This window comes from Gigantopelta aegis, chromosome 6 (genome assembly GCF_016097555.1).
Source record: "Gigantopelta aegis isolate Gae_Host chromosome 6, Gae_host_genome, whole genome shotgun sequence".
Lineage (NCBI taxonomy): Eukaryota > Metazoa > Mollusca > Gastropoda > Neomphalida > Peltospiridae > Gigantopelta > Gigantopelta aegis.
In genome coordinates, this window is record NC_054704.1 from 73164071 (window position 1) to 73176962 (window position 12892).

The 12892-nt window shown below is 39.3% G+C and overlaps 1 protein-coding gene across 1 annotated transcript; it reads right to left on the bottom strand.

Annotated features, from left to right (window-relative positions):
- Window positions 1-7699: 7699 nt before the first annotated feature.
- On the bottom strand, window positions 7700-11519 carry LOC121373973. Its single transcript, XM_041500830.1, has 4 exons — window positions 11027-11519; window positions 10230-10381; window positions 9539-9783; window positions 7700-7980 (listed from the first exon to the last, which is right to left on the bottom strand). The coding sequence occupies exons 1-4, from the start codon at window positions 11325-11327 to the stop codon at window positions 7812-7814; spliced, it is 867 nt and encodes a 288-aa protein (XP_041356764.1). The 5' UTR covers window positions 11328-11519; the 3' UTR covers window positions 7700-7811.
- Window positions 11520-12892: the final 1373 nt, after the last annotated feature.

Below are 12892 nucleotides of genomic sequence, written 5' to 3' on the forward strand. Positions count from 1 at the left end.
TTAACACACCATATGATTGGAGCCTACAAGTTACGCGGTCGATTCCGCGTATGTGCATTAAACAGTGGGCATACCTGGCACTGGTTAGTATGTATTGATGTATAAATATCTATATAATATGGTATGTATGTCTATATGACTATTACATACATTGATACTTACGCACTAGCGCAATGTATAATTAAATGTATGTATGCACGTATGTATGTATGTATGTATGTATGTAAGGGTGCATGCATACATGCATTTAATACATTACATTACACAGAGGGTGATTTATTAAGAAAAAGATATATACTCGCGAAAAAAAGTTCCTATGCACCAAATAATTGCATATAGAATATAATTTACTTGAAATGAAATGAAAGTGTAACCACTCCCGTCGATATTCCTGCGGTGTCCTGTCAATTGCATGAACTATTCATGCTTTGTGACCACAAGTTGCATTACTAGCATTCTTTGTCACGTGCTCCTGTTTGACGTCATTTTTCTTTTTTCTTTAAAACTATTGGACTGCTTAAAACAAACGCTATTGTATCAGAACACTATGCAATGGATTTAGGGGTACTAGGGATCTTCCATCAGGGAGTTGACAGGTGACACACTCAGAAGAATTTTTTTGGAATGTTGGTTTATCTGATAGTCGTCAGTGGAAGATGCCACGCCTCCCAGAAAACTGGACTCCTTCGAACGATGGGCTATGATTGAGGTTAGAATGGCACAAACGCTGTTGCTTAGTTATTTATGTATTCATTTTTATGTTCATCCTAGAAACACTATGATGCAATAGGAACTGCGGAGATATATTCTCGACAGTTTTAGGGGTACTAGGGATCTTATTCATGTTTAGGGAGTTGACAGGTGACACCACGTCAGCATGGTGCATAATCATAAGCGTACGAGACAGTGGGGCAACTGCCCCAACCCCCTTCCCTCCCCCCCCCCCCCCCACCCCCCACCCCCAATGCTGGACCAAAACCTCAAATTCGGGCAAAACTGATAGAGATATTCGGAATTTCTAGCAAAATGTGCTAACCTGAGACCTTTTTACCGTGCACTTCCATCATTCTACCCTCAAAATTAGTTGTAGTCCATGTAAAACTGCGTAGTGATTCGGTTGCAACCATATACGGTATAATTGTAATGTTAATATGAATAAATAATGTTATCCGGATTCGGGCATTTTCGTTGAATTTAGACAAAAGCCAGCCTGCCCCCCCCCCCCCCCCCCCCCCCCCCCACACACTCCTACACAAATGAGAACCCGTGCGCCTATGTGCATACTATAAAACAATATGCTGTGCCATTTAGAAGCTACTAAAATCTGCTGTGCGTACTGAAAATATGGACGATTCTCGCACCATTTTCTTCTACCATAACCCGTAGAGAATGAGTCCTATATTAAGTCGTCTATCGGGTTGCAGTCGTGAGGTAAGAAAGAAAATTCTGAATGTTGGGGGAAAATAAACCATTGGAGAAGTAAAGAAGTAGGCTTTGTCTTTGTCCTAGAAAAAGAGACTACAAACTGTGATAGAACAAAATGGCCAGCAGCTTATTGACCCCACACATAATATACAACAGGTATGATCAGCAGCTTAGCATTTTCAGGACATTACTTTTTTTTTCTTTTTCTATTTTACACCATTTTAAACGTAAGCTATTTTTTTACAGTCATGAAAAAAAGAGAGAAAAAAGTTAACAGTTTGCTTTGTTTAACGACACCACTAGAGCACATGTATGTCAAACATTTGGTAATTGTGACATGGAGTCTTAGAGGGGAAACCCGCTACATTTTTCCATTAGTAGCAAGGGGTATTTTGTGTGCTCCGTCCCACAAACAGGATAGCACATGCCACGGCCTTTGATATATATCAGTCGTGGTGCACTGGCTGGAACGAGAAATAGGCTAACCAAATGGGCCCACCGACGGGGATCGATCCCAAACCGACCGCGCACCAAGCGAGTGCTTTACCACTGGGCTACAAACCGGCCTTAAAAAATGAGAAAAAAGTAAGCTATATACCAAATGTGTTCGACCCATCCATTTTGCCATTTCACTGAAGTCCCGAAAAAAATTGGCAACTCTTTTCTTGGCTTGCGTTACATTAATTAATTTAATTTAATTGGTTAACATACACTCCCCCGCTCCACTGCCTCTTTTTCAAAATTATTCCTTAATTTAAATATCCTTCTGGGTGCGGGGTGGACTGGATTTATTTATATATACCAGTTTGGTATAATAATATACATTTATATATACCAACCTGGGGGGGGGGGGGGGGGGGATGATTTAGCTCAGTCGCCTGAGGTCGAACCACCTCAGTGGATCCATTCAATTGATTGTTGTTGTTTTTCTCATTCCAACCAGTGCATTACAACTGGTCAAAGGCCGTGGTATGTACTTTCCTATCTGTGGGAAAGTGCATATAAAAGATTCCTTGCTGTATTAGAAAAAATGTAGCGGGTTTCCTCTGATAATTACGAGTCAGAATAGACGATGATTAATTAATTAAACCAGTGGTGCAGGGCCGTAGCTAGCGGGAGGGTGTGTGGGGGGGGGGGGGGGAGGGGGCTGAAAAAAATCCGAAAACAATTATAGAAACTTAAAGAAAATTATCTTCTTAACCGTTTAGGGAGTTTTAGACTATTAACTACTCAGTTGCCCCCCTCCCCACTTTCCTTAAAATCCTAGCTACGGCCCTGTAGTGTCGTTAAACAAAATAAACTTTATATACCAAACCGAAACTTTTCATCAATTATACGACATAACAGAGTGGTTTTGTACATAATAGCCATGTTTTGTGTTGCGTACTTTAGTCCGTATTCTGTTTTTTTGTGGGTTTTTTTTTTTTTTAATGAATCACCTGATATACTAGTACGGTTATCTTATTACATTAATACATGTACAGTATTGCTACAATTATAGCCGTAATCAATAATTTTACAAACATTAAAAGAAATTAAGTGTTGATGAATCGTAAACTACCTGATTGCTATCCGACAGTCTCTCTGTAGATGATGAACTAACACGTCAGTATGCCCACTAGTTAGGTCATTTTGCCGTCTTTGTAAAGGGAAAAAAAACAATCACGGGTCACTGAATACAAACATCCCAGTATGAACTCGCCGTGGTGAAACATTATAGACATTACTCAGTAATGTAAAACTAGTATAATAAAAGCCAGGCCTAATATTAAAGGGACATACACGTGAAATTTAACACTAAGTTTAGTTAATCTACAAACCTGTAACACATTTGGATAAAGTTACAATTGACTGAAACATGAGTCTGTGACTTTGAAATGGTGAAATACCCTCTAAAATAGACTATAACTCGACTCCATAACTGTTACTTCTCAGAGGCACGTGCGTTTTTAAAAATATGAGAAATGCATTTTGTGATATTAAAAACACCAGGATAAACAAAAACACTTCGAATGTACGGAAATTGATAATCTCAACAATAAAATCTAAGTAAAGTATGATTTAAGTTATCAAAAAACGGTTATAATAGTCAAAAATATGCGTTAGTGTTTAAAAACTAGGGTATGTCCCTTTAAGTTTTAAACCCATCAGTATCACACATAAATGTGTTAATTCTCTTCTTCAAAACATATGTATGAGCAACTATTCCATATTCAACCGATTTTTTGTACAATATATATATATATTATTATTATTATTTTTTTTTTTTTTTTTTTTTTTTTTTTTTTTTTTGGGGGGGGGGGGCTGGTTTTTACTCGAATTAAACAAAAATGCTCGAATCTTGAAAATAACATTTATTCAGCTATATAGGGTTGAAAAACGAATCACTATGCATTTTTACATGGATTACAACTAGTCTTGTGGGTAAAATGATGGAAATACATGGTAAAAAGGGGGTCGAGGCGTAGCCCAGTGGTACAGCGCTCGCTTGATGCGCGGTCGGTTTGGGATCGGTCCTCGTCAGTGGGCCCATTAGGCTATTCCTCGCTCCAGCCAGTGCACCACGACTGGTACATCAAAGGCCGTGGTATGTGCTATCCTGTCTATGGGATGGTGCATATAAAAGATACCTTGCTGCTGGTCGAAAAGAGTAGCCCATAAAGTGGCGACAGCGGGTTTCCTTCTTCAATATCTGTGTGGTCCTTAACCATATGTCTCACGCCATATAACCGTAAATAAAATGTGTTGAGTGCGTCGTTAAATAAAACATTTCTTTCTTTCTTTCTTTGGTAAAAAGGTCTCCGGTTAGCACATTTCCCCCGAATATCTCTATCATTTTTGCCCGAATTTGACGGTTTGTTCCAGTTTGCACAACCACCACCACCACCCTACCTCGTTTCGTACACTTATGGTGCGTAGTGATTCGTTTGTAACCCTATATAGCTGTTTGGTAATAAGGCTAATATGAATAAACTTTGTTATCCAGATTCAGGCATTGTCGTTTAATTCTGTCAAAAAATGAGCCTGCTTCCCTACTAAAATGGGAGCCGAAACGCCTATGAACATGTTGTATTTCCATGGCACCCCCAACACACACACACACACACACACACACACACACACACACACACACACTTCAAATGAAGTTCGAGGGAAGAGTGCCCAGCACCCCCACCACACACACACACTTCAAATGAAGTTCGAGGGAAGAGTGCCCAGCACACCCCCCCCCCCCCCCCACCACATACACACACACACACTTCAAATGAAGTCAGAGGGAAGAGTGCCCAGCACCCCCACACACACACAGACCTGCGCTTCACTTCAGGAAGCATCGATGAGTCCTATTCATTCAGTTCAACTTATTTTCGTGCTTATATCAAATTAAGGTTCAAACACGCTGTCCTGGGCATACACCTCAACTATCTGGGCTGTCTGTCCAGGACAGTTCGTTAGTTTGTTAGTGGTTAGTGAGAGAGAAGAGGGTGTAGTGGCCTTACACCTACCCATCGAGCCCTTAAGAACTCGCTCTGGGTTGGAGCCGGTACCGGGCTGCGAACCCTGTACCTACCAGCCTGTAGTCCGATAGCTTAACCGCTGCGCTACCGAGGCCGGTGATGAGTTATATCAAGACCTCGTGCGTCCCTTTACTATTTATAGTTTTTATTTCAAAAGATATATTGAAAACAAAATACACCGAACTTTCAATTCGTCCGCATTCCACAAACGGCTGACATCCCATTGGCTAATCTCAAGGTTTCTGTATGACATCCGCCTTGACTAAACAATGCTTTTATAGCAGCCTGTTAAAAGTTAACTTGTGCTAGGTCAAGATGCATTCACATGATTTAGTCTGAATGAAATCAGGTCAGATGGTTTAAGCTACAGTGAGCAATAGGGTACAGTTGGACAGTAAGTGATATTTTAAATCACAGTTACTGTCCGTTTGTTAAACGATATACAGTATACAAAAACTGGTATATTCGCCAAACTTCATTTTGTTTATTTTGTTTTAAATGAGCACTTTATTATATTAGCAGAAACATATTGAAATACAAAGTACCACATAGTTCAAAATAATAAATTAAAAAATACATGTAATTAAAAAAAAAAAAAAATTCTGATATTTACACATTTTGTAATTATACACAAATTATTTGATTGGTGCATACAGTAAGTATTGAGTCTACCGAGTTGTTCATTGCGAGTAATTATTGAGTCTACCGAGTTGTTCATTGCGAGTAATTATTGAGTCTACCGAGTTGTTCATTGCGAGTAATTATTTTTTATTTCACTTGATCCAACAATTTGGCTGTGGTGTTTATATATTGCGTAATTTAAAAAAGTATTACATAAAATAAAAAAATACACAGAAAATATAAGGGAATAAATATGAAAAGTATTGAAATTATGCACAAAGCCAGGGTATTACGTTTAATGTATTGACAAGGGCCGGGACATAGCCAAGTGGGTAAAGCGCTCGCTTGATGCGCGATCGGTCTAAGATCAAACCTCGTCGATTGGGCTATTTCTTGTTCCAGCCAGTGCACCACGACTGGTATATCAAAGGCCGTGGTGTGTACTATCCTGTCTGTGGGATGGTGCATATGAAAGATCCCTTGCTACTAATGGGAACATGTAGCGGGTTTCCTCTCTAAGACTATTATCAAATGTTTGACATCTAATAGCCAATGATTAATAAACCAATATGATCTAGTGATGTCGTTAAACAAAATAACCAACCTTTTTGACGATTTCGTTTTGATACTTTTATTTTTAAAATGATGCACAGTACAAAATTATTTTTAAGAAATAATTATATCTAATGTGCGTTGTGAACTAAAATGATGGTAGACTGGCACTGGCGTAGACAGGATTTTATATTGGGGGAGGGGGGGGGGGGCAACCCACACTATGTATGTATGTATTGATGTATGAATATCTATATATTGTATATATGTCGAGGTTGACTGTTACATACATAGATATTAACGCACTGTCGCAGGGGTTAATTAAATCCTTTCTGGCCTCACAAATTGTCCCATGTCGTTGCTGGGACTCGAACCTGTGGCACCGAATCGCCCGCAAACTGCAAGACTAAACACTATACGCTCTGAGCTTTTGACGCATCCATGTATGTATGTATGTATGTATGTATGTACATGTGTGTATGTATGTATGTATGTATGTATGGTTTTTTCTAACTACACCCAAACGTCTTTTTCTTCTAGGGTAAAACGCACTATTTACTTCCTCTAAGCCCTCACTCCACAACCACCATTTTGAGATTGCCTTTTTATGCTGAAAACCTATGGAGTATTCAATATGAGACTCGACAGCGGTCGTGCAAACTAGTTCACCGATAGAAAATCTTAAAAAAGCAAATCTTAAAATGTTGGGAGCAAAAATAACACTCGATGAAATCAAGACGTGTATTTTATTCCGGAAATGAAAAAAAAAAGAAAAAAAAAAAGAAAAAGAAAGACTATGAGCCGCGCGCGGGAAAATAAAATGGCCAATCGATCATAGTTGTTAGTACGTGTACTGGGGATGTTAAATAGGTTTTCATTCGTTGAAGCATTTTATTTACGTGTTTTCTTGGGGTTTTTGGGGGTTGTTGTTTTTTAAACATGCGCCATTTTAAAAGTAAAGCATGCATCAAAATAGACATTGTGCCATCAATGACAAACATAAACCCGTTTTGTAAATATATATATATTCTGTATTTTTTTCACATTTCAGCTTCAAAAAGGTTGGACTTTTTAAATCAACCGATATATTCAGTGTTTAAATTCTGGCAAAATGCGCTGGCCCGAATACTTTTCACCATATATTTCCATCATTCCACCCACAATATTAGTTGTAATCCATATAAAAATGCGCGGCGATTCGTTTGCTACCCTATATAACTGTTTGGCAGTAATGTTAATACGAATACAGGTTGTAATCCTTATTCGGGCACTTTTGTTTAATTCGGGCAAAAATCAGCCTGTCCCCCTACAAAAATAGGATCCCTTACGCCTACGTACAAAAATAATATATCGCGAAAAAACAAAATGCATGTTAACGTTTGTTTTGTTTAACAACACCATTAGAGCGCATTGGTATAAGATGCATCTGCTACTGGATGTCAAACATTTGGTAATTCCTTAGAGGAAGCCCGCTACATTTTCCCATTAGCAGCAGGGGATCTTAAAAGGTGTTGAACCTACTATCGTTTGTCATTATGGATTTTATTTGTAGCATGTGATATACAAGAAGACATATACAAATATTTTAACAAACTGGGTTTTATTGATTTTTAGAAAAAACCCACAATAACATTCTCAGATACCGTTTAAGTTTTCTAAAATAACGTTGAGAACCTAAAACAGTATTAGTGCAACTTAATCGCCATTTCTTCCCATCATCATCATCATCCTTCTCGTGGTCGGCACCGGTGTGGTAGGGGTGGTAGTGGTAGTAGTACTTAGTTTCTTGAAGAAATTCTCAAAGAATATGAGCTGAACGTCTTCACTGCATTGCTGCGACAACTCGAGGAAGTAGTCGAACAATCTGAAAACAAAAAAGGTCCAGGGACCCATTTCACTAAACATCGTAAGTTTACGTCTGCTACTAGCAGTTATACCGGTCGTGCGTTTGCACGTGTTTGGCGTCCATTTCACGCAGAAAATTACATCATTACGGCAGTTGGAGTATTTTAAGGACAACAGACAATTAAACTATATTTGTTTAACTATAATAGTACCGGCCTCGGTGGCGTCGTGGTTAGGCCATCGGTCTACGGGCTGGTAGGTATTGGGTTCGGATCCCAGTCGATGCATGGGATTTTTAATGCAGATTCCGACTCCAAACCCTGCTCAATGAGTAAAACCACTTGCACCGACCAGTGATCCATAACTGGTTCAACAAAGGCCATGGTTTGTGCTATCCTGCCTGTGGGAAGCGCAAATAAAAGATCCCTTGCTGCCTGTCGTAAAAGAGTAGCCTATGTGGTGACAGCGGGTTTCCTCTTAAAAACAGTGTCAGAATGACCATATGTTTGACGTCCAATAGCCGATGATAAGATAAAAAATCAATGTGCTGTAGTGGCGTCGTTAAATAAAACAAATTGTACTATAATAGTAATACGAATTGTGGTTTAGTCGTAGATTTACGTTTACGTGCAAAACTAGGCTCACGATGTTTTGTTAAATTGGGCCCTGTATGTTATTTTAAGAACCAGACATAAGCCTACACGTAGATCTCAGGTAGTTCAGGTTTATATGGGTAAGATTTGCTATTGGTTTATGCTCTTTAATTATGTTTTTAAACATAAGATAAATCTAACGGACGTAAGACATATTCTCTGTCTCCCACCCAACCCAACCCCAGTTCTGACGCACAGAGCATTCCTCAAGAAACATAATTGAAAACCAGTTGATTTGTGAATGAGATTACGTCAAGAAGAAACATTAACGCTAGCAGGGCTGTATTTATCCTAAAGTAGGTCTAACAGGGATGGGGTCGTTCGGTAAAAAAAACCCCACAGAATCAAGGCACAGTAATAGTTTTCTCCAGCTACATAAAAGCGGGGATTTTAAACCAGCTGAATTAACAAAATTCAGAGTAAATTCCTGTTATACTAAAACGGTATTTTATCTGGCTAAATAAAAAGACACCAAAGCACAGTAAATTGTATCTCATAGTCTATTACTTGACATTTTAAGGTAACTTGCATGCCTGGAAAGCTATACCAGCAGAAGCTTCGGCTCTTGGTAGAATCATCCAAACTGGAATGATACCGCGCCTATGCTGGCGAACTATATATAATTATAGATCTGGCAGCAAACGACATAGAACATATGCTATGCACCAGACCCAGCTTCTGTGTATTTTCGGGCCTTTGTTTTCTCAGGACTGGCTACAAATATTACATATCTAATGGTCAACTCCATCCAATAATTGGTGGTGATGTGAGACTAGTAATTTTTCATGGAAACTAGAAACCTTTTATGTTACTATCTACCCCCCCCCCCCCCCAAAGACACCCCCCACCCCACCCCGTCCAATGAACATATATATATATAACTGTCGTTGCATATAGCTTTAATAAAACATAAATTCAACTTACCGCGTTGAAAGATCCATGACAGCAGGCTCTGATAGACCGAATATGTGAAAGAGGGCGCGGCAGTTTTCTTCGTTTGCAATGACGTCACAGAACTGAGGCTGGTCAAAACAGGTCTTGCCAGAGTTGTCTTTCTCTATGAGTGTCTGAAGCGATAGCTTGTCCACTTCCTGACAGTTCCTGGAATTTGTGCCCTTCCATAGATTTCTAGTTTGACATCTCCTGACGCTATCAATATATCTGAGACCCTGTGAATGTACTTAAAAATTTGAACATGGAGAGAGAGAGAGAGAGAGAGAGAGAGAGAGAGAGAGAGAGAGAGAGAGAGAGAGAGAGAGAGAGTCAAAGACCCAGATAAAGAGTAGAATTTTATTATGGAGCGAGAGAATAAGAGAGAAATGGGGGTGGGGGTGGGGAGAGATATAGAAATGGAGAGGGAAAGACGCAATAAAGGTACATGCATGCATAGTACTTAAATGGTTAAATATAACAATAATTTACTAGTATACGTGGTATCTATAATATATTATACGTCGCATATTCACATGGTTACTGAATTTATAAAGTTCAATATATGGTACCCCAACGTCTTGAATTAATAGTATAGAGGCATATATATATGAGTAAATACAAAGGATGTATCCCATTTTCATAACAAATGTATTTAATTATTACAGTAATAATGTTTAATTACCAGTCTATCAAATTCTGACTGTTTTTCGAGTGAGTTTCTGCAGTATTGTTCCAGCACTGGTTTCACCTGGCAGTTGGCCACGTCGTCATTGAAACAGGAAGAGTAAAATTGGCAGATCCCTCGTACAGCTAGCATGCGACATCGGTTTCTTTCTGCAAATGAATGCCATTTTAAAACTATATTGTGGCACCCAATTCAAAATATTAAGAGAGAGAAACACAGAGAGTCTGAGAGAGAGAGAGAGAGAGAGAGAGAGAGAGAGAGAGAGAGAGAGAGAGAGAGAGAGAGAGAGAGAGAGAGAGAGAGAGAGAGAGAGAGAGAGAGAGAGAGAGAGAGAGAGAGAGAGAGAATAATATAGGTATATTCACGAAATATATGTTTTCGAGGGGGCGGAGGCGGAGCATGTCTCTTTTGGCCCTCAAATTTCCACCCATATGATCATCGCACTTGAACTTACATGTTGGTGACCAATACATAATAAATAAAAATGATATATGCCTATATGCTACAATAAGAAATCCAACACTCGTATAATATCCTAACTCCTGTTACATATGCATGCATGGAAACGCTCGCATGCATACACACACACACACACACACGCGCGCGTGATGTCAGTGGGGACTAATCTTCACAAGCATCGGTACATATCAGAATGACCACAGACGTGCGACTATAGTTGAATATAAATTTATACAGAAAAAAATTACTGTGTCGTAAACCACATGAATTACTATCAGCACAATTCCTGCAATATTAAAAAACCAAAATGTTCACATGCAGCTATAGTTCCTTACCATTGGCATTAGTCCTATTTGGTCGTGGTCTTGAAGGTCTAAAAGGCCTAGAGGGTCGTGAAGGTCTAGAAGGCCTAGAAGGTCTAGAAGGTCTCGAAGGCCTCGAAGGTCTCGAAGGTCTGTTAATTGGAAATGGCGGCACATCGGGTCTTTGTCTGGAGTCGTCAGTGAAATCACCTTTCGACATCCACCAAAGCGGATCCTTGCTTAGCCCACGTGGAGGAGTTCGGTTTCCACCGTACCTCATACAGGATATTCCAGCTACACATAGCAAAAGCAAGGTTGCAATTTGTAAATGCATGGCGTGTTTAATGACAAACTCAGACGGAGGGGTAAAAGGCAAAGTTTCACTGGCATGAAGGTTATATACTTTCTGGAGGTGAGAGGGGGAGACTGGTGTGAAAAGGAAGTGTTCTGTAATTGGCTAAACTGTATCTCCACGAGGACGCGTGTAATTGTAAAACGTTTTTGACACCTAAGGTGTAATATATTCTACAAACAGCAAACAGACAGAGTCGGAGAAGAATTTTGATGTGCACAGTTCTTGTTCCGTGTATTTTAACCCTTTGGCTTCAGTCGGCATTAAAGGCGCCAAAGCCATCATAATATATCAAAATCAATGTGCTTTAATGGTGTCGTTAAATAGAACAAATTTTCACTTTGATATATCAATCGTGGATCTCTGGTTGAGATGGAGAAAAGAGGACAAATTGAGCTGTTCTAAAAACCTTTCACAACAATATTATAAATTATTAATTGTATACCATGTAAAAATACGTCGCGATTCTTTTCAAACTCTCTATATAGCTGTTTGGTAGTAATTACATGTACTACAAATGTGAATAAACGTTGTTATCAAGCATATTCATTTAATTCGGGCCCAAATCAGCTTCCCCCCCCCCCCTTCCTCCTCCCCTCAAAAGAGATCCCGTTCCATATGGCTCTACCGCATATCTCGCATGGATGTGTGTGTGTGTGTGTGTGCGTCTGTCTGTCTCTCTCTATCTGTGTGTTTGTGCGTCTGTCTGTCTGTCTGTCTGTCTCTCTCTCTCTCTCTCTCTCTCTCTCTCTCTCTCTCTCTCTCTCTCTCTCTCTCTCTCTCTCTCTCTCTCTCTCTCTCTGTGTGTGTGAGTACAAGTACACATGTACGTGTAAAACTAAAACAAGATTTAGAAGTTAAGTGGTGAGGCATCGTGAACTCACTGTCGGTTTACAGAGAGTACCTGTAATGTTTGAACATGGATAATCAGACTGGTGTAAAGACGTACCTAGTGATATACCCATGTTGACATCACTGACTGGACAACATACATCTGTCGCAGTTAAATGCAATGAAAATATTTGAAAACGAAAGTCACGTTGCTGTTACTAAAAACAATGTTATCCCACGGAATTCTTAATGAGAGTGGGAGTGAAGTTTGACTGTCCTGGGCCCCGTTCCACGAAGCGATCTTAACCCTAAGATCAACTTAGGGTAGCTATGCGTCTAAGGTAATCATGACTAAATATTATATTGTTCCCACATGGGAGGGTAGTGGGTTGTTAATTACTTTACAACGTTCTTAATTGTAAAGTGAGGACACCTTCAAAATATATGGAACTAGTATAGAAACTAAGATAAAACAAATGTTTCTGGTTTTGATTTTCGATGTCCTTAACACAGTTGTACATATCACTGAAATTGTACCCCCATCCCCACTTCGGTACAGAAAAGAAAAATGTGGATTTTTCACTATATGTTCATTTTGTTTATAATGTCTTTTAATATGTCATTTATAGTGGGTTTTTTGGCTGAACGAGTACGTTTTTGTAGCCAAAAACCCCCCAGTATGGCGGAAATCCAATATGGCGGCTTAAACGTATGTA